This window comes from Thermobia domestica, chromosome 14 (genome assembly GCF_964235325.1).
Source record: "Thermobia domestica chromosome 14, izTheDome1.hap1.1, whole genome shotgun sequence".
NCBI classification, from domain to species: domain Eukaryota; kingdom Metazoa; phylum Arthropoda; class Insecta; order Zygentoma; family Lepismatidae; genus Thermobia; species Thermobia domestica.
The window spans coordinates 72,347,883-72,374,497 of NC_137467.1; the positions used below are offsets into that span (position 1 = coordinate 72,347,883).

At 35.0% G+C, this 26,615-nt stretch overlaps 1 protein-coding gene across 2 annotated transcripts in view; it reads right to left on the reverse strand.

The window, feature by feature from the left end:
* The window catches only part of LOC145669722 (pleckstrin homology domain-containing family A member 7-like), a 324,057-nt gene that overhangs the window by 14,483 nt on the left and 282,959 nt on the right, over positions 1-26,615 (reverse strand). For both annotated transcript variants that reach the window (XM_081738042.1, XM_081738043.1), the window contains exon 4: positions 2,154-2,319. In XM_081738042.1, the coding sequence (XP_081594168.1) occupies positions 2,154-2,319 (166 nt within the window). The remainder of the gene's footprint in view (positions 1-2,153; positions 2,320-26,615) is intronic.

The following is a 26,615-nucleotide window of genomic DNA, read 5'->3' on the forward strand; positions in this document are numbered from 1 at the left end:
TTTATTTTGTACACATCCACGTCTATCCCGTGCTGTAGTTTGTCTGCTTAGCCATAGCCACTCCCCTTTACCACTTGGCAACGTCGCGGCAGAGCTTGCGTTTTATTCGTTCAGCTGAAATGCCAAGATACTTGTTACAGGCTTTTTTTTTTTTCTGCGACGATTAAGTATTTGCATGGTGTTGTCATGTGCGTTTCTGCCGTTAATCTACAAGGGCTGGATAAAAAGCAACATAAAACACTGTTGTAACTCGTATCTGTTACATCCTTTCAATTTAATCGCCTCCCATCTTTATCATCTTCTGCCACAAATGTGGAAGGCGCCAATCTTTGTCGGGTGAAGCAGGTTCACAAATACACCAGATAACATTCGGCGACTTCTCCAGTAATGGATGATTGGGTTCCGCCAATGCGTATAAACTGAAGGACCATTAACGAATACATTGTGTAAATGTTTATTTTCTCTACATTTCCAGATTTATGGGCAGGCCTGTAGCCAGAACATTAAGACAGGAGGGCCAAGACAATTTTGGAAGTCTTAATTTCACCTTAAACTTCAGGGGAGTTTTGTTCTCCTGGCTACCTTTAGATTATCTTAAATATCTAGTAACTGATAGTGAAAAAGAGTACTGTATATATATTAGTTGCTGTGTTTAGCTATAAGCAAAGCTTTACGCCGTATATTTGACATGTATACATCGTAACAAACAATGTATGTTTCAGGTAATCTTTCACGAAAATAGTTTTGAAAGAGTATGAATTTTTTGCCATTCACAGTCCTGCCATCTGTTGTTCTTATGTGCATTATGACATAATGCAAAAAAAACATTCTTATTGTCAGTTATTAGATACATTTTCAGGTAACCTAGGAAGGCGATGGCTTTGGTATTAAAAAAACACGCTAACAGTGGTAGATAGACTAAGTTGTTTTAACACCATTTTTTGCTGTGTAGCTACGGGGTCTGCCTATAGGACACCATGTACAGTAAGAACTCCTTTCAAGTCTTTTCTTATCACTACAAATCTTAAAGGCAGTGTAGCCCCTTCGTGTCCGATGCACAAGTTTTTCCTACTTCTTTAAACTGTCCTAAATTTATACTGAATCATTCAAGATGTTTCAATTTACCCGTGTTGCATGTTAAAGATTCTGAGATTGCCTACAGTATGTGCAAGGAAAGGTGTCTTTTGACAGTAGGGTAGAGCACGTGGAGTATTTGGAGGCGTTGTTGCTAGAGGCTCCGCGACAGAGACAGCAGCTCTGGCGACAAACTTAAGACGTTTAACAAGTCGTCTCAACTACCGGCAACAGCGCGGTCAGTGACCTTCGTTGCTAAGCAACAGCGTGAAAGAATACTTCTGTGATTGGCGAATAATCCTCTCACTCGTTTTGTTTACAGCACGTGCAGCTATCTGCCAGAGGCCACCTTTCAGTAACTTGATAATACATAAATGGCTATGAATACAAATTGCTCTATGAGTTTGAAAATCAGCCTCTGGTTTTGTATAATTTTTACAAGTACTCATGGATTATATAGAAAACACTACTATTAACACACACAAACATTATAATGGCTAACACTAATCAGTGAAATAAAAATATTTAAAATTAAAAAATTAGCACAGATAAAACTGCTTATGATTATTTTTTAAATCATTTATTGACCATAGGACGTATTTGTCTAAGACCATAATTAGGTAACCGCTGAAGTGATAAAGTTCCAATGATTTTTGCAATCTACATATCAAATTTAGTCTAGATGTTCTACCTGCTTTACAATTCCTATAGACCTGAAGGGGTTCAGAGACGCCATAATTTTCCGACATTCAAATATCTGCACAACATGAAAGGTTTTACACGTGTCTATTACTTATTATTATTATTATTATTATTATTATTATTATTATTATTATTATTATTATTATTATTATTATTATTATTATTATTATTATTATTTAGCACGTATTAACTGGTCTGCTTTTCAGAAGTGTCATCATGTTGTTTATTACAATTAACTTACCGGTATTTACCAAAAATGATAAATAAGGATCTATTGGAAACCCTTAAAAACTTTTTTTTTTCTTTTTTGAAAAAGCAACATCTTTAAAATCATTATCGTACTGACAAATGAAATTAACGTTTACTTTGATAATTACCTTTGTAGTAGAAGAGGCAATATTCGGAGAGGACGAACCAGCGCTTCTTCCAGAGCATGAGACCATCGCTCCCTTGCTTGTAAAGCCACCCTTGCAGCGTCACAGGCGCCGACGCCAGACGTTTCACCACGGGCGATCGCAATTGCTGTCCACTCCTTCGACGCCCCTATAATTCAACACAAAACAAACAATTACATCAGGCAGAATTATTTTATTTCAGTTTCAACTAATACAGTTTATTTTGTATTTTATACATAGGGTTAATCAATAAAAACGCCAGAACTTTAAGATATAGAATTAAAACCACAAGCGATGATATCTGTTGTACGGTTGGATATCCATAACTCGAATTTCTTCATAATTCGAATTTTTCACAATCCCTTGAACTCTCCATAGCACTCAATGTTAAAACAGCCTCTGTCAGTCGAATTTTAAGGGGTTCCATAATCATATTTAAAAACTCCGGTAACGAACTTTCTTATCTGTGAACCTATACAATTCGAAGTTTACCTCTGTAAGTCGTATTTCTCTTGATGTGACCTCGATAACTCGAAGCTTTAACTCTATGCTTGTACGCAATTGTCATGGTTGCTAATGTGTACTGTAATTGTGTTTTACTCATGTCTAGACTCCACCTGTTTCTAGGTCAATAACCCTTCTTCTTCCTTGGAATTTTCACAACTTCGAATTATATAGAGGTTGGACGAACGAATAAAACTTCGAGTTATAGAGGGCACATAGTCACTTTTAATGAGGAACGCGGAACCTCGGCATCTCGAATTTTTGTTCCACCTTGATAACTCGAACCTTGATTATTCGAAAAGCTCGATAATCGAATTTTTATGTATTCCCTTCAGCTACGAGTTATTGATATCCTACTGTATATACTGTGCGGTAAACTTGCAATGGATAGGTCAATGTTCCCCTTTAGTTCACAAATTGTTCGTGGGTTATTCTCATAGACTTCACAAGAGACAACCCTACAGAAAATAATCCAAGGGGGTAAAGATCACGATTTCTGGGGGGCAATTCATGTAACAATTTCTCGAGAGACGGCGTCGTGCAATAACTGCAAAGTGATCCACTCCACTCGCCGAAGCAGAGCAGAAGATTTGAACGACATTATTCACAAAATGTCACTGACTGCTTTTAACTATTTAAAAAAATATATATTTGTATTTTTCATTCCATCTCACTTTAAAATACGGTTACCACTTGTCCCGAATGAGCAAGGACATACCAAATTTTAAAGATATTTTAAGCGTTCCGAATACGCCTTAGAGGGACGCATTATGTGGCGGGACGCCAAATTATTCAAAACACTCACAAAAAACGGAACAAACATGGGCGCAAAATTATCCTAAACACAAAATATGGGAGAGACAGGAAAGCGTTATATGGCAGGATGCCAAATTATACAAAATACTTACAAAATATGAAACAAATAGGGACGCATTAAATGCAGGGACACAAAATATGAACAGATACGGAAGCATTATATGGCGGGACGTCAAATTATCCAAAACACTTACGAAATATGGGACAGACAGGGATTCATATAGCAGGACGTCAAATTATCAAAAACATTTTAAAAATATAAAACAGAAATTCTTAGTGATATTTGTAAATTTCGACCCATGATGTGTTCTCATGACTATAGAAATATTGATATGATTCTATCGGCAGAAGTTTTCGTGTTGGCAGACGCAAAATCATCGCCAATAAGGTTATACTTTATTTATCTTTATTTATACCAGTTCAATCGTCCAAAACTTCGGTTCAACTACCCCCCCCCCTCCCAAACAAGCTGACGCTACAGGTTTTCTGTAGTTTTTGGTTTAAATTTTCATTGTAATTTACAATTATTATATGTAATAATGATAATAATAATAATAATAATAATAATAATAATAATAATAATAATAATAATAATAATAATAATAATAATAATAATACACATTTGGGTATGAGAAACCGGCGATATATATATTAGTTTGGTTTCGCATTGTGAAACTACGGTACCCTTGCAAACATACAGATTCAGTATTGAAAATCGAGTGATACAGTATGTTTCATTCCCTGTTTCAACAGAAGAATAAGGACGAGAAATCGAATATACTCGTGAGTCGCTGAGTCCATATCAAAAAGCCATTTCTCGCTATCTTGTATCTCTCTCTCTCTCTCTCTCTCTCTCTCTCTCTCTCTCTCTCTCTCTCTCTACGGAGATCCAATGCTGAAATTAGAAATGGAATAAGATAATCAACAATGCGATAAAAGCAAATACGAAATATTTACTTTTAATGCTGAATTCATATCGAAAAGCCATTTCTGGCTAACTTGTATCGTTTTTTTCTCTACGGAGATCCAATGCTGAAATCAGAAACGGGATAAGATAATCAACAAGGCGATAATATGACGTGCGTTCTTGAAATGCTGAATCCATATTTTATATATAAACAATTTCTTGTTATCTATGAGGGTGGTTTGATATGCAATAAAACAATCTGAGTTTTTAACTTATTTTTCGATATAGCCCCCTCGAAACTCAATGCGCTTGCTTCAACGTTTCTCCAGCTTTGCGATTCATTCGCGGAAATGAGTTTCTTCGGGGTTTTCAAAATACTCGTTTACTTCCTGTATGAGACCCTCATTTAACTCAAATTTTCGTGCTGCCAGGAAAGTTATGAGTTTCGGGAATAGACGGTAGTTGGAGGGAGCTAGGTGTGGTGAATAGGCAGGATGCGGAAGCAGTTCAAATTGTAGCTCGGACAATTTTTACTCAGTGACACGGTTTTTTCTCCGCTCTCAAGTAAGTAAACTCGGCACCCATCTTGTGCAAAGTTTTTTTCATGTGCGATTCATTATGTACAATGAAATGAACCCACTCAGTTAAGATGCCTGTGGCTTCTGCCAAATCATGCATTTTATCAACGATTTTGGATGCCTCAGCTATTTCGGAGCTTCTGGACGTTGTGTATCTTCCAATACTTGTTGTGCCACACTTAAATCATTTACCTATAACAGTTTCATAGGAAAGACATGAATATCTCAATGTAAGTAAAATCCTTTCATGAATTTTCTTTACTGTATTCTCTTCCAGAAAAAAAAAAGAATTGAATCACACCACACATTCTAATTTTATCTATTTTTCATTGTTACCTCAATCACTTGTTTAACGAAGCGTCAAAACAACGAAATTCTATCAGAATGACTGAAGACTATAAATTACTTACTTACAGAAAGGAAATCTTATGACATCATATGGGGATGACGTTAGCACCATCTATTACTATATCAACGAAATACTTATCAAACAGCCTTCATACTGCCGTTTTCCTTTAATAGGGATCTAATGATAAAAGTGAAAGTGTTAGGGTTTTTAAAAACAAACCTATTCATATGACGCTGAATCCATGTATCCAAGAATACGAGTTTTTGAGATGCGTTATCTTAAAGCTAAGGTAACTGAACATAACTATATTTTATCGTTTTTCAAAGTTTCAGTCTTAAAACAGAAAAGGCAATTTCTATTGTATTCAAACTTCTGATTTTTTTTATGCCCAATGGCCAATGTCAGGATTTGCGTAGGTAAGAAGTGAGAAATTCGGTATACAAAATTAAGAATAAGAGAATGTGTTTCAGTGCTTTCAAAAATTATGCTTCTAAACTGTACAATAAAATCGCCTATGGCTTTGTAATTTTTCTCCTGATACCTGTCGACCGCCAGACGCACGGATACTGTAGTTCTGTAAGATATTCCCTAATTGTGCATAACATAGTTTAGAAACTAAGGCATACGAAAGGGGACAGTTCGGGGTTTAAACTAGCCTTGAGCAAGATAGTATAGAGAAATAAATATTTACTATCTTAAGATACACAATTCATACAAAAAATCACGCTTGTTCTAGAAGGAAATTAAAATTGAATGCTTGAACCTCTAACTTCACAAAATTCTGCACACGCCACTGTTTGGAAATATGAAAAATATTAAGCAAAAGTCATTATCAAACTTTGGAAAATACAGCGCACTGGAATACGGAATAGACTGATTAATTTTGGACATATTAAGGTGAGAAATATCTCATGATTATATGTATTTCTAAGCTGAAAGTAACTTTACAGAACATTTTACTACTTTGAAAGGGCTGTTACAATAGTTCTAAGCCTAGCTATGAAAACACAAGGTGAGGATTCAAGTATAGTGCTACCTTTCAACATAGTCCCCTGACAATTCAAAGCATAAGCCCATCGACGCTGAAGTGCGTTTATGCCGCTAATTACAAAGAAAAAAAAAAGTTTTGTCGAAGCCGTTCACAATGTCGTATACAGCACGTATGACGTAATTATCAGAGTCAAATTAACGATCAGTATCGGTGATTACTTGCATGTTATGAGCCAGAAACTGGTGAATGGTTTTTGCAGTGTAGAAGCCATTATGTCACATGTGCATATGATATGTTCCAGTTACTTTTCTGTTGTCTCTCCACACTTTTAGATCATTTTTTCATCCCGTGTGTGTTGCTTATTATTATATCATTCACATATGAGCATGAATCTTCTTGTCATTCCCCACAACATCTGTACATGTCCTTTTACAGACAAAAGTGAAAGACGTCTTGATAAAAATCGGCAAGGGGTACTATAAAGGGGAGATTTTTTCGGTCTCGCACCGTTTGGAAGATTTGAGCCTACCTTCGGTTGGGGTTTCTAATTCATATATTGCTTTCTTTCTTCTTGTATGCAGTATGTACAGTGTTCGAAGCGGAAAAAAAAGCAGACGCGGTTTGTTTTATTACGATTTTGACTCGATATACCGGCTGTCTAAATGTAGAAGTGCAGTTAGGGTATGTTGCCTAAAAGACTGAATTTCTATTTACATAATGACTGAAAACCATTGGAGAGCTTCTCCATAGTGTCGGGAGGGGGATAGATATGGAGAAACTGATCCCCCGCCAACAACTTTCTGAAAAAATAAAAAGTATCTCCTTATGCTGTATTATAGAGAATTATACACGAAAATGCTCATAAACCAAATGAGGATATTAACAATTTACTGCAGGAAAACTTCCGGTTCCCCCACTCTACTGTGGAGTATTATTCCAAACTCCCAGAAGTTCCACCCTCACAGCAGACAACCCCTAAATTCGCCAACGCTAAAAGCACGCTATTTATATGCTTTAAGGCAAGAACACAATTACACATACATACAAAAGAAAGCAACAATCCAGTATGACACATCGAAATATAAAATAGATCAGCGTTTCCCAACCTTTTTTCAACTTGCGGCACACTACGGGTGTTACTTGGATTCTCGCGGCACACTTACAGATATAATTTTAAATATAAAACACAGCGGTAATTTTTTCTGTGATTATTGATCTCCTTCTCACACAGAAGAAAGCTCTATCACTGGTTCTTCCCCGTGGTAAATCATTATGCTTATTTTTCATTCTAATTTTAAAATAGAAAACAACTGCAATGAAATATTGGACTCAGGTTTTGAAAAATACGCTTTCTTTTTAAAAACTGTATCCAACCTTTTACTAAGGAGGAGGATCACTAAATAACGAACGAATAAACAAATCTCTTTTACTTTTAAAACACAAATGTAGGTAATTTGTCGAAAGGATTGAATGATATTTTAAATTTTCAAGTTACGAAATAGTCTGCAACAATAAAGAAGCAATAATGGTCATAACAGTGGTAACAAATACTTTTTTCAACATTAGAAATGTACAAAACACTAATCCGGTATGGAACTTAAAATTGTAGATTCATAGTAGAGGTTCATAGTAATGTGAAATACAAATATACATTTTCCCCTACGTTTTGCAATTTGATTACTATAAAATTAATAATTTTGTTTCGACTCCTCGTGGCACACCAGCGGCCCATTCACGGCACACCGATTGGGAAACGCTGAAATAGATGAACTGCTTTGAAGACATCTCATTTTAAAAACAAAAAGTACGAAAAAGATGAAAAAAATGTTGGTGGTGTCAACCTAGAAATTGTTTCTGCATAAGAAGTAAAACATTTTTTGGTGCAAAGCTATTTGTCAATTGGGCCGCGGTGGCTCAGTGGTTCACCTCTGGTGCTTGGGGTTCCGGGTTCGATCCCAGCCCCGCCAAGTGAACTTTGTGGTGGACAAACACCGTGTGCGTGGGTTTTCTCGGGGTTCTCCCGTTTCCTCCCCCATTCTTCATTCCAACATTTCACTCATCTCTCATCATCACCGTCTCCTTTAGCCTAACCGGCATAATCGTGGGACGTAAAACTCAAAGAATTCATTTCATTTTTTTTCATTTGTCAATTACTGTATATAAAAATGAATTTATAAAAGTATTTAGCATATTTAACATCTACTCTTCAGTGATGGTATGTTTTGGTCAATAAAAAAACAAAGATGGTATGCCTGAAAAACCAGAGGCGATATGGCATACCACCGCATATCGTCTCACTTCGACCACTGAGTATGTAATAAGCAAATACATTACATACACAATTAATTATGGTGTTCATTGGGCAAAACACTCCAAACAATAGATTCTTTTTAGACTGGAGAAATAGTTATCCTTCATTTTTCATTATCATTTGGCCATGAAAAAAAAATCCGGAGAGATATACTAATTCCGTACACAAATGTGTGGTGATGGAATGTATAACTCGTATGATATAATGCTTTACTTCTTAAAATTTCAACACTTCCAGTGTACTCTTAACAATGTAATGGAGAAATAAAGGCCAATTGTTTTTAAAACTCCAATTAGAACTAAACAATCTACACAAAATGTGCAATCGATTACTGAAAACGCTGTGATTTAGAGCCTATGGTTTCCGAGAACTTATGTAGATTGGCTGCAAACAAACATATTAACTTTCATTGACCACAAACATATATAAAAATAGCATTTTAATACTATATAGATTATTATTATTATTATTATTATTATTATTATTATTATTATTATTATTATTATTATTATTATTACCACCACTCCAGTTAAGAGAAGTTGAATCATCCCTAACTGGGTTAATACTATCGGAAAGGTCGCTCCGAAATGTCTTTCATCTCTTGCACAAAAACCAACATCATGTTGACACTAAAGCTTCTTTCTTCGTTGTATTCTATCGTAAGATTCCTTAATGCTCCTGTCAACTTTCGAAACAACTTCTCTTCTCCGATTTTCTTCTTTTCCTTACTCTGTCTACCCTTTCATCTCAACTTTCCTAATTTTGAAAAGCTTTAATCAGCTTTCTTTTACCAAGAAAGAAAAAAAAAAGTACTTGCATCACCATATTTTTGCCATATCTCACAGATCCGACAAAGTATTCCATTATACAAAACTTTTCCAACAAAACTTCTTTTTTTCTCTTCTTCAACAAACAGAGATAAAAGTGTGCTGGGCTTCTTTTCCTGTTTCGTATTTTTTTCATGTCTCGTAATGTCTAAACTTCCATAAGATGGCTTTACAAAAAACTCAAGCCAATAGGAGAGCTAATAAATAACATAATGACCTTAATGTAAAACTAACATCGCTAATGGGATAGCTAATGAAAGTGCATAATTACACTAATTAACAATTACCCTATGACGTCACCATTCTCAATATATTTTCTCGAAGAGGCACGGTGGCTCACTGATATAGCCCTCATCTCTAATGCGAGGGGTCTTTCGATCGATTTCAAGTTATGTGAGTTTGTGGAGGGCAACACCATGTTCGTGAGTTTCCTCACACATAATCATTCCACCAATTATTTTATCATCATCTATTTTAGTTAATCAGTCCCCTTTGGTTTATAGGACATAGGAGTTGGAACGTAAACTGGAAATCTCATTTCATTTTTCATTTGCTGAAAAATGTTGAAACGTTTCAAATGTTGAAAGACATTTCTTTAAATTCTCATCAGCATGTACAGGCACAGTAATCGACGTTAAGCTTATTCTACCCCAAAAACCATCTACTGTACAATAATGATTTTCACAACATAAAAATCTACGTAGCTAGCTTTACCGCTAAAACTGTCCACGAGACAGAATTCCCATATCGAGATTCGAGACTCTACCAATAAAAACTCTTCCAACAAAACAAACAAACAAAAAAAAAAAAAAAATGGAGACGAAACACCATTTCAACAATACATTTTCGAGACGAGTCAATCTCAATTCTGACTCGTGTGCATCTCTACAATTTAACGAACCTCCAAGTTTACAGCCACAGAAACATCATTTCGCCCCAGAATTCAGCCTATTATCATTAACTCGTATCTCCTTAACGGGGGAGGGGGAAACGGTGGGTAAGTGGTACAGCACTCACCTGCGGTGTGTGGAGTTGTTGGTTCAATTCCCTGCCAAGTAAGTTTGTGGTGGACCACATCGTGTCAATGGGTTTTCTGGGGGTACTCTCGTTTCCTCTATATTATCATTTTGACTCGACATGTCGTCTATCTAAATGTTGAAAAACAATAAGGGTATGTTGCCCAAAAGGTTGCATTTCTGTTTAACAATGATTCAAAACGATGAAAGAGCTTCTCCATAGTTACAGGGGAGAAGCATGGAGAGACTTTACCTCCAACTTTTTAAGAAAAATAAAAATATCTCCTTAGGTTCTCTTATAGTGAATTATACATGAAAATAATAATAATAAAAAAACAAGTTTTTATATTAACATTTTAAAAGCAATTCCCCGTGGGAGAACTCACGGATCCCCTACTCGAGTGATGTGTATTCCAGACCCCCAAAAGATCCGACCCCATAGCAGACATCCCTAAATCCACCTATGCTCAAAATACGGCAATTATATGCATTAAGACAAGAAGCTACATACATACATAAGAAAGAAACAATTGAATATGGCACTTTAAAATATAAAACACTTAATATAAAACAATAAGCAAAACAACAGATTTAACATTAAAACACTTGAGCAAAACAAAAGATTCAGATTCTTTTTTGATTGCATAAACTATATTTTTTTTTCTCGTAAATACCGGATTCAGTTACTTATTTCTTTATCATTGTTGACACCAGTGGCGTATTTAGGGGGGTGGCTTCCGGGCTTAAGCCCCCCCGAAATCTTACTTAGTATAGTAAAGTAAATGAAATATCTTGCAGAATTTTCACATTTCCAGGCAAAGCCTTCCCCCCCCCCGAAAGTTAGCAAAGCCCCTCCCGAAACAAAGTTGTAAATACGCCACTGGTTGACACAAACGTAATCCCGGCGAACAGATGATAACACTTTCCAATTTGAGGTTGAAGAAGTAGCATCTACAATACACTGCCTTTTGTTTGGATTGGACTCATGACTCATTCCTTCCTGTTATGGGTCCTTATCTGCAACCAACACGATTTCTTGCATACAGGCAAGGAATGAACTTTTTTTCGTAGACACCTCATTTTAAAAACAAGAGATAGGAAAAGGTAACAAAAATGTCGGTGTTGTCAACTTTGATGAGCAAATTCGACAATTACTGTGTATAAAATGAATTTATTAAAGTATATTAGTACTCCCTTTCCAGTAACGGTATGTCTTGATCACCGAGAAACCAGAGGCGGTATGTCTTCATCACTGGAAAACCAGAGGCAGTGTGGCATATCACCGCATACCGTCTCACTTCGCCCGCTGATTCCAACAATTCATCTATCATCATTCACTTACTTTAGTCATCGTCTCCTTTATCTTACATGATATAATTGTGGGACGTTTAACTGAAGAATTTCATTTCGTACCTCCTTTAACATACAGTATTTTTTTTTTTTCATATTATTCTCCCGCTTTGTTTTTCAACTACAAAAAGTCTATTTTTCCTAAATTCCCCGAGGACTCTTCGTGTGTCGTAAGAGAAACCTTCCCCCGTTCTATTAGCACAGCGTATCTCAAACTGTAGTCCGTAGATCGCAAGTGTTTCTCAAAGGCTGTCTTTTTGGTCCTTTTTAGATTACACATTAGTTCAAAAAGAAACGAGAATAAATAAATTGAATTGAATTTCGTATCACTTATTGGGGTTGAAACTTTCAAACAGCGTTTAGAAATTACATAAACAGACGTCTGTCATTTATAGAGCAACCCATATTATGCTTTATTTTTTGTTTAATTATGCTTTATTTTTGCCAAATTATGCTTTATTGTTAATTTCAATCATTGTTTTACATTACTCCTATATAACGTACAATATTTACTATACATTAAATATTCTAAATATCTTGATATATTTATTAATATTTTATGCAACCAGTTTCTTTTATATTTAATGAACTTTATACTTAATACACTGTAAAGAGATAAGCTTTACTCGAGTCAGTTTTTTATCACTTGTGTGCGCCTTAAAGTTGCATATATATACAGAAAGGGAAAGTAAAAGATGCCACCAAAAAGTACAGAAAGAGCTCAAGTTTAAGAGGTACACATAACAATATAGTGTGGAGTTCTGTACTATTCATTGTTGGCGGAAAATTTTCTTCCTCTTTTCCTTTTTGCTTTTCTGCACATCCAAGGATTACACCGAAAAATTTACAGAAGTAACAATAAGCTTTTCATTATTGCATTATTGTGTTCACCATGATTTTGCAATGTAAATATTAGTTTTAAAAAATATTAATACAGTATGTTAAACTTGCAGTTAAACAGAATTTTTCAAGAATTGTGCTATATATTTTAAAGTATGCTTTATGCTTTATTTTCTAAAATTATGCTTTTAAAATTAGTTTCTTCTGGACCCTTAGACAACCACAACCATGTTGAAGGTACCAACCATATGTGTAAATTGCTGTTATGCTTTTTATGCTCTTTATGCTTTTGGGTTGCTCTAGTCATTTACTTTCCCGGCAATAACATTTTATGAAATTTATGTAGACCCTATCTATTCTATAAATTATTGGCCCAAAAGATCCAATATATTTCAACCAAAATTTTCTTATAGGCATTATATCTGGGGAACTACATATAGCGTAGCCGAATCCAAACTATTAGTTAACTCACTATGATGTGCTTATTCCGTAGAGAATACGAAAACTTGATTTAGTGGCCGTGGTCCCTGATCCAATTGGCCTAGAAGATCCAATATATTTCAACAAAAAATTTCTTGTACGCCTTATATCTTGAGAACTACAAACTATCAGTTAACTCAGAATGATGTGCTTATTCCGTAGAAAATACGAAAACTTGATTTAGGGGCCGTTCAAAAATTTTGTGGATCCTGATCCAAAAACTACTTATTGGCAAGGTGACCAGACGTCCCGTTTTAGCCGGGACAGTCCCTTATTTTTAAACGTTGTCATGTTTTCTTCTGATTCTCAAACGGGACGCCTAAATGTTCCGTTTTTAAGCAAACATGACCCAGGTGTCCCGTAATTGTTATTCAAAATATAAATAGTTAATGCTAATTCTATACTCTTCCGTACCAATATGCATTGGAAAGGTTCAGCCGTGCCTAGAACTTCTGAATATTCAAATGAGAATTCAGTGTTCTGTGCTTCAAGTGGGAATTCTGAGTGTTGAAGTAGTTAAAAGTATTGCTGGGTAGTACTTAAGTTAGAAACGCTGTGTTATCATTCTTACCTGTGTATTTTGTAAATTGAAAACACTGCTGAGTCCCAAAATGTAATGGGGAAGTCCCTTCTCCCCGTCGCCGATTCGTAAGCGTCCCGTTTTTGAAAGTAAAAGTTCTGGTCACCTTGCTTATTGGCCAAGATCGCAATTTTTTTGGTCCATATTTGGTTTTCCTAAAATGCTTGTTCTAGATAGCTTTCAATTATTAAAATGGAACTCTATGCATTTTCTTCAAGAAAATTATGAATTTACTTCCGAAGGATATAAGAGTACTCTGTGGTCCATAGAAAATTTTGATTAATTAAATTGGTCTTCACTTGGGAAAAGCTGGAGAAACGCTAGATTAGTACATAAATAGAGAAGAAAAGTTTAATGCTAGTGCAAAATTTTCAACATTTTCTTTCAGGTTAATTTACATGGCTTTTTTATTATTTTTTTTACTGCAAAACAAGCAACCTAATATAAATAAAATAAAGAGTGTATGTCTGTGTGCGGCCTGGAGACCAGACGAGAGGACCGCGAGTTACCAAATTTTGGTCACGGGTACCTTAGTTTAGAGCCCAGATCAAGACGACGCGCTTTTTTTCAAATTTACAAGCAGGGCGTCTCGGGGGGGGGGGCGTTTACTGAGACATGTAAAAGCAGTAGAAACGACCGATATTAGTGTCGAATTCATAGTTTTCGCGGTCGTTGAGATCAATGGTAAAACTCCGATCGCATTAACTTCCAAATTCACCCCATTCGCTGCGGGCCGGGAACCACCGGGAGGGGATACCGAAAACTAAAAACAATACAAAATGACCTATATTAGTATCAAATCCACAGTTTTCGCGGTCGCTGAGATTAATGGTGACACTTACATTAGCGATGACTTTCAAATTTAGCTACCATTGTATGCGGGCCGGGGTTACCGGGACATGTAAAAATAATCCAAAATGACCGATATTTGTGTCATAGTTTTCCATAGTTTTCGCGCTGAGATTCAAATCCAAAATGGGGTGGCTGAGATGAATGGTAATACTCCCACAGACGTTGACTTCCAAATAATCCCCCCCCCCCCATGCAAAGAATAGGTATTTCAGCTAGTTGGTAAAAAAAAAAGTAGTAAGGTTCGGCGGAGGGATATACATTTGGAACGTTATGTTTAAAAAAAAGAAAAAGAGGAGAAACCAGTAGTTATTCGTCCATTAATGCCCGCTGTGTACTCAAGGGGATGATAAGATGAAAAAAAAAAATGATGGAACGTGGAGATTAAAAAAAAAAAAAAGTCTGCGCTGTGCTTGCATTTCCACGCACAATTCAAATGCCCATCGCTTCAGCTTGAAATCGTGAATTCCGTCGAACCGTGACCACTTTAGTAAGGAGACTATCCCAAAGTCGATAAATGGGGAATGGAAACTTTTTTTTTTTTTCCTACTTCACCTTTAGAAAAAAGGAAGGAGTACGAGAAAGTAATTTCCTTCCATCCTAACTCATCCAATCTCAATCCTACTTTACTCAACGAATTCTACCTTCCCCCCCCCCCCTTCCGCCAAGCTTTCAGTTGCAGTGCGAGAGAGAGACTGAAGTTACTATTTGAAATCAATCGTCAGTTAGACATGGGTAAAAGAAGGTCAAGCGGGTACATGTACGTATATTTAATAGCTATCTCTCTGTACGAAATACAAGGACTGCAGCGTCTCAGATGACTTCCTTCAAGTAGCACTCACGCGAATCCAATAAGAAAAGACAAACCCTCATTCAGTTCTATATATATATATATATACAGATGCAGACAACAATATGAAACTTTTTTTGTCGTCTTTTTAACTCAAAATTTGAAGCCATTACAAGAAATGAGAACATAATGCATGTGTGAGAGAGCTGGGGTTCTAACTGGACTAGGAGACAAGTATCTCCACTTATGGAGTAAAGTAGAAATCCTTGTCATGCTAGCAACTGACAACGTACGGCTTTAAGTTCTTAAAATGGACTACAAGAGAATGATCATTAAAAAGAACCCAAATAATCAACAACTCTTAAGTAATATACAGAAAAACAGAAGCCTCTGCCATATTTCCAGATGACAATGCTTTTATACAGAGACTAATTCATCAGTTTTATTTTAATACCAGGTTCATTTGCTGATATCTCTTCATTATCCAGAAGCAGAACAGTAGCTGGTAACTCATGTATGAGCTTGAAAGTTGTCCATATTTTTGATCAACGCTCCTCTCTATGCTCAACTCCACTTTTTTATTTATTTATTTTTATTTTTTAAATTTTAATGTACCAAATTTCACATAAGTAAATCCCCACGCTAAGCGGGTTTGCATATCCAGGCTCCTAACTATGAAAATATTTACGATCACTCCAACCCCAATCATTTCACAGATTCAACCTGTTGTATATAAGTTATTAGGACGTAAAATTGAATGTAATTTATACGAAAAACCCTTTTATGCATTGCAAGACCTGTAACGTCCAAATATTCACCACAAACTTATAGTTGTATCGACATAAACAAACAAACAAAAAAAAAGTGTGGAGCAGGAAACCACTTTACACAAAAGTCAAAAGAGGTCATTGAAGACATACGAACTGGTCGAGCGGTTTGTGTCACTAGTCTATCAATCAGAAGTTTCTGTGTTCAAACCCTGTAGAAAATATTCGTTTTTTTTTTCTGAAAAGTGTGTTCCTATTTTCATCAGAGGACTGAGAACATTTCTTTGAATAAATCTTTGGAAACTACTTTTCTCTCAAATTCGATTAGAAGCGAACATTATATGAATTGAAAATCTAAAATCCACAGCTGAGAACAAAATATTAAGTATGTTCAATATGTCATTATTATCCTTTGATTTGTAGTGAAAAACTAATTATAAGCATTGACAATTTCAGAAGATTCTCCCCCGGTAATGGTCAATATATGAATGAGAAAAAACTGATAAAACATTATTAGTCCATTTGAGCATGATCGAAGATAACTTATGGCCATGAAGGGGAAATTTATGTCGACAGGGTCTCAAATTCTTCGACAGGTCATGCCCTAAAATCTTAAATGTTTGAAAGGTATCCTTAACAAATAGAATATTACATTTATTTCTCCTTCTACGTTTTGAAATGGAAAAATCATAATTTTAAATAGAATTATAATACGATAAGCATAAAGATTTATACAACTAATGAAGTAAATATTTTTGTGTAAGCTATCGATTTCTATTCGGATTAAAACTCGAATACTCATTTGCATCACACTTTAAAGTAATTCCTCTCTCTATATATATTTCCTACTGGAAAGCATGTTTAACTCCAATCACTCAATCAATATTTTTAATAATATATTTTTATTGTAATACTCTTACTATTCAATGTTGTATGCACTTAATTTCTCAAAGCAAAACCTCACAAATGTATAATTGACTAGTAAATATTATCAAATAAATTATCATTTAGTTTACGTAAACATTGCACCGCCTGATTTGAAACTTCGTATTTTAAATAATAATAATAATAATAATAATAATAATAATAATAATAATAATAATAATAATAATAATAATAATAATAATAATAATAATAATAATAATAATAGTAGTAGTAGTAGTAGTAATAAAATCATAGCCATATCTTTATCAGAATTTCAGGCTTAGTCAATAAATGAATTCAACATAGTCTCTATTCGAAGCTCTATTTAATCGAATCAGATAGAAATACGAAGAGGAACTTCGAGAACAGGTAAAAGAAAAATGTTACTTTGGTGGGTTTGGAAGTAACTTTTAAGAGTTTTTTTTTTAACAAATTACAGACAAATGCCTTGGACACTTTTTTCTTTTCTTTAAGTTAACTGATTCACCGAACGTATTTGACATATGAGTAACTTGTCTCTATTTTCTACTCGGTTATACACGTTTTACAATCTTTTCCATTAACCTTGAACGACAAGAACACGAACACAAAAACATCCACATAGGTATGACAGTTAAAACTCCTAACTTCCCCCACGGGGAATCGAACCCGGGACCACATACACCTGAGGCACACGTGCTAGCCACTAGACCAGCGGGAAGAGCAAGTGAAATGTATTTTGTAGTGTCTGAAGTTTATAGCTATTTCACCCTGTTGTAGTATGTCTATTGATTTTTTAATGTTTACCGTATTCGTTACTTTGAGGAATGATATATATTATTGATATAGGTTTTATTACATATTCGGCCATAAATATTATATAAATGATCAGAATTATTCATGATCTTCCATGGAAATTCACTGGTGCATGCGCAGTAGAAACAGAAGAACACAACTTTCTGATGTTGGTCAGAACACAAATTTCTAACAGGATGTCTGAATTCCTTGGTGGAAAGCAGTAGTTCCCAACCTAGGGACCCGCAGCTTCCTTCTGAGTAAGCATGAAGAGCGAGTAAGGTGGCGAAAGCTACTGGCATAAAAGAATTGTGCAATAAATAAATAAAGCACTACTTATTATGACTTTCAAATTCAGCTTGACAATTTTATAATTGCCGTTTTACAAAAACATCATATTGCACTAGGAGGGTATGCAAAAGTCTTGCTGGAAATAAATATAAATTCCTGGGATTATTATTATTATTATTATTATTATTATTATTATTATTATTATTATTATTATTATTATTATTATTATTATTGGTCTCCTACTTCTTGGCCAAGATGTGAAATATTCACTACCTTCTTCATACCGCTAAATCAATTTCTTCACTGTTTTCTCGTCACAGCTCATACCCCTAGATATCTGAATGGCAATTTGTCTAATTGTTGCTCGACCTATGATTTTCCCTCGCATAGTAACAGATAGTTTTCTACAGCTTTTAGAGCGAGGTATTTTGACAACCTGTAGAAATTTGCATTGTGATTCGTATTAGCAATGACAGTAAAGTGGATATTTCTGTTCCTACTGTGCATAATCAGTATCATTATATCAGAAGTATTCCGCCATTACCAGCGGGTCACTTACCGCAGCTCAGAAGCTGCCATGCTCCACGATCTTCTGTTAACCTCTCCATCTTCACATACGATTTTTCTGTTTTGATATCGCCAATAGCCTAATTCTGTTTCTATATAGTCTAATTCGTCCTCTCCCTCTCTTCCCTGCCACCATACACTCTAGCACATCCGTCATGATACAGTTCCTTCTTAACAGTTTCTACAGTTTCGTCCATGTTTATGTCCTATAAATACAGTAAAATACAGTAAACGAAGCATTTTATGAGTCTTTTTCTTTACAACTCTATTCGTGGTCCCCTCAAAATACTATTTCCTCCATCCTAAAGGCTCTTTTCGCCATTTCTATCCTTGCTTTTATTTCACGTTCGCATGTCATATCATCACTAGTAATAGTACTCAGATATCGAAAACTAATCACTTGTTGTATTTTCCCGCTCCTACTTCTATATTTCACACCGATCGCTTCGTTTCAATCACCATGGATTTTGTCTTTCTAACATTTATTTTCAGCCCATATTCTTCACAAGCCTTTCTCAAGTTTTCTACATCTTATTAATTTTCTTTTTAGATTCTGCAACAACAACCATATCAACCCCAAACCGTATTCACCTCACCATTCTATCTTCTACGGAAATTCCATCTTCATTATGTAGACTCGTTTTCGTTATCTCTTCTAAATAATTATTAAATAAAATATAATCGGCGGAATATATAACCTCTGTTGAACTCATCTTCCAATTACACTGTCTGTCTACTGTGCATGCACCAGTGAATTTCCATGGAAGATCATGAATAATTCTGATAATTTATATAATATTTATGGCCGAATATGTAATAAAGCCTATATCAATAATATATATCATTCCTCAAAGTAACGAATACGGTAAACATTAAAAAATCAATAGACATACTACAATAGGGTGAAATAGCTATAAACTTCAGAAACTACAAAATACATTTCATTTGCTCTTCCCGCTGGTCTAGTGGCTAGCACGTGCGCCTCAGGTGTATGTGGTCCCGGGTTCGATTCCCCGTGGGGAAGTTAGGAATTTTAACTGTCATACCTATGTGGATGTTTTTGTGTCCGTGTTCTTGTCGTTCAAGGTTAATGGAAAAGATTGTAAAACGTGTATAACCGAGTAGAAAATAGAGACAAGTTACTCATATGTCAGATACGTTCGGTGAATCAGTTAACTTAAAGAAAAGAAAAAAGTGTCCAAGGCATTTGTCTGTAATTTGTTAAAAAAAAAAACTCTTAAAAGTTACTTCCAAACCCACCAAAGTAACATTTTTCTTTTACCTGTTCTCGAAGTTCCTCTTCGTATTTCTATCTGATTCGATTAAATAGAGCTTCGAATAGAGACTATGTTGAATTCATTTATTGACTAAGCCTGAAATTCTGATAAAGATATGGCTATGATTTTATTACTTCTACTACTACTACTACTACTACTACTACTACTACTATTATTATTATTATTATTATTATTATTATTATTATTATTATTATTATTATTATTATTATTATTATTATTATTATTATTTAAAATACGAAGTTTCAAATCAGGCGATGCAATGTTTACGTAAACTAAATGATAATTTATTTGATAATATTTACTAGTCAATTATACATTTGTGAGGTTTTGCTTTGAGAAATTAAGTGCATACAACATTGAATAGTAAGAGTATTACAATAAAAATATATTATTAAAAATATTGATTAAGTGATTGGAGTTAAACATGCTTTCCAGTAGGAAATATATATATAGAGAGGAATTACTTTAAAGTGCGATGCAAACGAGTATTCGAGTTTTAATCCGAATAGAAATCGATAGCTTACACAAAAATATTTACTTCATTAGTTGTATAAATCTTTATGCTTATCGTATTATAATTCTATTTAAAATTATGATTTTTCCATTTCAAAACGTAGAACGAGAAATAAATATAATATTCTATTTGTTAAGGAAACCTTTCAAACAATGATAATTTCAGGTCATGACCCGTCGGAGAATTTGAGACCCTGTCGACATAAATTTCCCCTTCGTGGCCATAAGTTATTTTCGATCATGCTCAAAGTAGACTAATAATGTTTTATCAGTTTTTTCTCATTCATATCTTGACCATTACCGGGGAGAATCTTCTGAAATCGTCAATGCTTATAATTAGTTTTTAATTACAAATCAAAGGATAATAATGACATATTGAACATACTTAATATTTTGTTCTCAGCTGTGGATTTTAGATTAGCAATTCATATAATGTTCGCTTCTAATCGAATTTGAGAGAAAAGTAGTTTCCAAAGATTTATTCAAAGAAATGTTCTGAGTCCTCTGATGAAAATAGGAACACACTTTTCAGAAAAAAAAACGAATATTTTCTACAGGGTTTGAACACAGAAACTTCTGATTGATAGACTAGTGACACAAACCGCTCGACCAGTTCGTATGTCTTCAATGACCTCTTTTGACTTTTGTGTAAAGTGGTTTCCTGCTCCACACTTTTTTTTTGTTTGTTTGTTTATGTCGATACAACTATAAGTTTGTGGTGAATATTTGGACGTTACAGGCCTTGCAATGCATAAAAGGGTTTTTCGTATAAATTACATTCAATTTTACGTCCTAATAACTTATATACAACAGGTTGAATCTGTGAAATGATTGGGGTTGGAGTGATCGTAAATATTTTCATAGTTAGGAGCCTGGATATGCAAACCCGCTTAGCGTGGGGATTTACTTATGTGAAATTTGGTACAACTGAAAGACGACGAGGAATATAAGAAGTGTAGAAAGTAATCCAGATAAAATCTACAAAACATTATTATTTATACTAATAATTGTTTTTAAAATATTTCGTACAGTGTATAAAACTTGGGTGCCCAACAGGGGGCCGCACCAACGGGAAGGGAGGTTCACCGGGTATGGACCCTCCCAGGAAATTTCCTAACTCAATATACATTTGCACACTTTCCCAATAAATATCACTAAAGTAGCATGAAAAAACTTGATGTTATATATTTTAAAAAAAATAGTAATATGTTTCGTTAGGAAATTACTTTTTATTATTGCTGAAGCGGTCTCTGATAGAATATATATATATATATATATATATAGTCTTGAAAATTAAATATGACTATTGTGGGCTGAATTTGGATTTAAACGACATCAGAAGTGTCACTGTTCATCCCAGAGATCCCGAAAACTATGTATTCGACATTAATATCGGTCATTTTCGATTATTTTTATATATCTCCTCCTCCTACAAGCTTTTCCCGTGCTTTTGGACAGCTCTAGCTCCTAAGTTATGCGCTTTGCTTCACAGGTCCATAAGAACATTTTTGTTTCTGATTTTGATGTGAGCCAGTCTAATTCATTAACACCCTGTGTGTATATAGAGTGCATCATTTCTCTTGAAACGCACTTGTAACTTTTCAACTAATAATTAATATTCGATGCAGTTTTGTAATATGCAAATAGCGACAGGGGGACTTGTCTGATACACTGCGCAATACAATTCGATTAACTGTATTACCAACCCAGCTGAGTTATATATCTTTCAATAACCCTATTCAATCAGGTTATTACATATTTCAAATTACGTGTTAAATGAAGCTTTACAATACCTTACGTATTATTCAGTGTTACACACTACACTGTAATCATCCAAATTTTGAAGGCCTCTTCGACAGTAATAACGGAAGTGAAATAGACATAGTAATGAACATCGGAAGTATCCTACGATGACCATGATATGACGTATTTCTAACCCGTAAAAACAAAGTTAGAAGGGATTGAAAATTTTACTTTCCTCAAATGGTTTTATTTCGAAAAATTACTTAGATAAGTATAACATTCAATCACATACATGGTTTCCAATAAACGTGAAGATCTTTAATACTGTTTATAGCAGATTTGATATGTCAACTCATTCCGATGATATGATCAACGTTGATGAGGTTTCCAATGCTGCTTAAAATTATGCTTTAAAAAAATTACGAGAACTTGTTTTAATTATAATTACCAAAAAAACATTGCTTTAATGTTACAGAAACAGAGGAAAACAATATACTTGAAAACAATTTCCTAAAACATCGACATCGTAAGCAGTACAATGATTTCTACGCATGTTTTCTACATCTTCGGAACGGGTTCACCTCGTATATATAAAAATTTCGAGGATGAAAATATTATGTAGGTGAATCACACAGGAAATATAAAATTGAGAAAATACGAGGGTGATTCAGAAAGTAATGCCTCCAAGACTACTATTTGACCAATAGTATTGCAAACATTCTGAACTATCTATCACTGATGCGCTCATGTTTAAGCTATAGAATGTCACTTGTTTCACTTTCCTATCTCTTCTCGTTCTAGAGTAATGGAACAATTCATGGCATCCAGTGGTGATGTCCGGTTGGAACGGTGGTCTGTCACTGAATTTCTGACTGCGGAAGGTTGTGCGCCCAGGAACATTCATCGCCGGCAACGAGTCATGGATACACCATTATGACCAGGAAACGAACCGCCAATCAATGACGAAACGCCACACGTCCTCTCCTCCGCCAAAAAATTCGAAGTTGTTCCATTTTCTGGCAAAGTGTTGTAGACATTCTGCCTCATCCTGCCTATACTCCGGATCTTGCGACCTGCGACTTTTGGCTCTTTCCCATACTTAAGGATCACCTTAAGAGCCAACGTTACAGTTGTCACACAGAACAGCAGTGGCTGCAGCAGTTTGGCAATGGTGCCGCCAGCAGACACCACAATTCTTCGTCGACGACATGAAAATCCTTGTTTCGCGTTGGAGCAAGTGTGTTGCCCGTAATGATAACTATGTTGAAAAAATGATGCCACCATTTGTATTGTGCTGCCAAAATGTCTTGAGTCGTGGCAAAAATGCGAACTAACGCTCACACCCTCATACACCCACGCGTTGAGCCAATAAGGGTTCAGCTGTTGCTAAGCGAGAGAGAGCGAGTGGAATTCCTTCAGCCGATAGCAGCGCTTGCAACGGAAGACGAGGGATCAAGTCAATGTAGCATATCTATAGCTGGCACTGGAAGTTTTCCACTGATACCTATATCTGTGCTATCTGTCAATACAAATAAAAATATCACTTTGGATGCATTACTTTCTGAATCACCCTCGTATAAATGTAAGAAATAGAATCATTCTTTTAAAATCACAATGTATTATTGTATATTAATAATTATGGCAGTTATTATTACAACTATAACATTGTAATTGACACTCACTGTCTGCATCGAAGAGGCTGCAAGGTCAACATACTTGGGAGACGCTATAGGAAGTGGGCGGTGGGTGGTATGTAGATAAATCACTGTGTATATTTTACTGTTATCCCATTTTCGTCAAACAGTAAACAGTGAAAGGAATCATAATCGTATATAGACTACGTAAATCCCATAAATGGGTCATTCTTGCTAACAGACAATTTTATGGATTTTGTCGAGACGCTTCAAAGTTTATTACGCACTCACATTCTCATTGGCAGTTATAAGAGAAAAGAGCTTTTAATTTCGCTTTTGTTCTCTTCCTCCCCCCTTCCTCGTGCTCAATTGAGATAACGAAGTGCCTTGAAACGTTTCAAATGATTGATTGATCCTCTTCATAAACATATCGTTACAATAACAAAAGAAAAATAACACTTCATTGGCTTTTGTTTGTATAAGCGTCAATCTCTTTCCCTATTCATCATGACCAGACAATTTGTTCATTTTTTTTTTTTTTGGTTCTTTTGTATTGCTTTAAAACAATTGAAAGCATATTTACTATTCTGTATATAATCAAAGATCAACATAAAAGCGATTTTTTGGTTTAATTTCAACTGAATTTTGAATAGTTCATTTTTCTATCTTAATCCTTATAAAAGTGACATATGTGCGTGAGTCACGGTAATTTCTGAATAGTTTATAGTCACGCTAACAGTTGTCGCTAGCTGCGCTACTTGCCTGTCTGACGCCAATAGATGTTGCTAGCGAGCAAACAATTTCTGGATTTAAAACTGTTGTGACGATATAATTGCAATTTAAAAACTGCATTGTACTTATTTAGAAACTGCATCTGAGAGAGTGGTATAACTGTATATCCTACAATATTTATAAGGCAAAAACATTTCAGTTTGTAAGTAACGCTAAAAAGCAAACTTCAAAACATTTAAGAGTTACGGGTTGCATAAACATCTAGGCGCAAATATTTATATATATTCTTCATACTTATTATAAAAGTAAGATGTCTCAGTCTGTCAATCACGCCAGCTATGCTGCCTTCTATCTGGCGCCAAGAGATATCGCTAGCATGCACGCAATATACAGGTGACCCCAAACTTTTGGGGGAACAACTACTTACTAATGAAACACACACACACACACGCACACACACACAATTGAGCCGCGATGTCGTGAATGTTTAGTAAGTGTGTCGACAGTTAAAATGGGTTTAAAAAAAAAAAACACTGAAATCATAATCATAAGTATTCTGCCATTATTGGCAGGTCACTTGTTGCAACTGAGAAGCTTCCATGCTCCACGGTCTTTTGCTAACCTCTTCGTCTTCACGTACGATTTCTCTGTTTTGATATCGTCCATTATTTGCAGTCTTCTTCGCCCCCTCCTTCTCTTTCCTGCTACCACACCCTATAGCACGTCCTTCATCATACACTTCCTTCTTAGCCAATGTTTCAACCAGTTTCTCTTTCTCTTCTTAATAATGTCTAAAACTGTTCTTCCTCCACCATTTCTAACATCCTCTCATTAGTTTTCTGTTCGACTCGGCTAATTCTTTCTATTCTTCTGCACACCTACATTTCGAAAACTTCCAGCCGTTTTTAATCACTTTGCGTAATGTTCATGTTTCTGATCCATTCAGTACGATACTCCACACGAAGAATTTAAGAGTATTTTTCTCAACTCTTTATTCAAGGTTTCACAAAATAGTATTTTCTTCTTCCTAAAGGCTTCTTTTGCCATTCCTATCCTTACTTTCATTCCTTTTTACAGAGTACTGTTCATGAGCTATCGCCCCAAATTAGGATTCACTAAGGACTTACCTCTGGTACAGGAATCCCTGGTTCAATCCTCGGTCAAGTATGTGGTGGACAACATCATGTTCGTGGGTTTTCCTCGAGGCACTCCCGTTTCCTCCCACGTTTTCATTCCAGCAATTATTCCATCATCATTCACTTGCCTCAATCATCCGTCTCCCTTAGCCTAAAAGGGAATAATCGTGAGACGTTAAAAAGCCCCATCACAGCGAAATTAAAATACCGCTAATTTTACAGTAATTATGTGTTATCTTCAAATAGATAAAAGATAATCGAAAAGTGGAACAAGAGCTCGCTAGACAATATTATTTTACATGAGATACCGTTGTCACGACTCACTTATCTGCTTTCGATTTTAAGCAATTTAGAAAATCGGCATTTATTTTCGTGTTTCTAAATGGCTGCAGACGAAAAGCTATTAGGTGACATGATAACGGTACCTCATGCTAAATAATATTGTCTAGCGCGCTCTTGTTCCACATTTCGATTATCTTTTTTATTTATTTGAAAATATCACATATAATTACTGTAAAATTAGTGGTATTTTAATTTCGCAGTGATTAGGCCTCTTAAACTGAAAGATTTCATTTCATTTCATTTTTAATTTCTGTTTAACTATAATATTTCGCAAACATATTTCATATACCAATCAAAGATGGCGTCGAACTAAAAAAAAATTACATGTTTTAGAGTAGATTCTTGTGTGTAGTTTTCGAAAAACACGCAATTTAAATCGTGTTAAAAAGTGTGTAGTCTGTTACCAATCCGATTTAGTTGACAGTTCTTATTCTTATTCTACAAGAATATTTTTTTATTTACTCATTTACTGCTAATGAAAATATACACTGTTAAGTAGAAGATTGCATCTATTGTTTAATTTCTTTTAGGAATA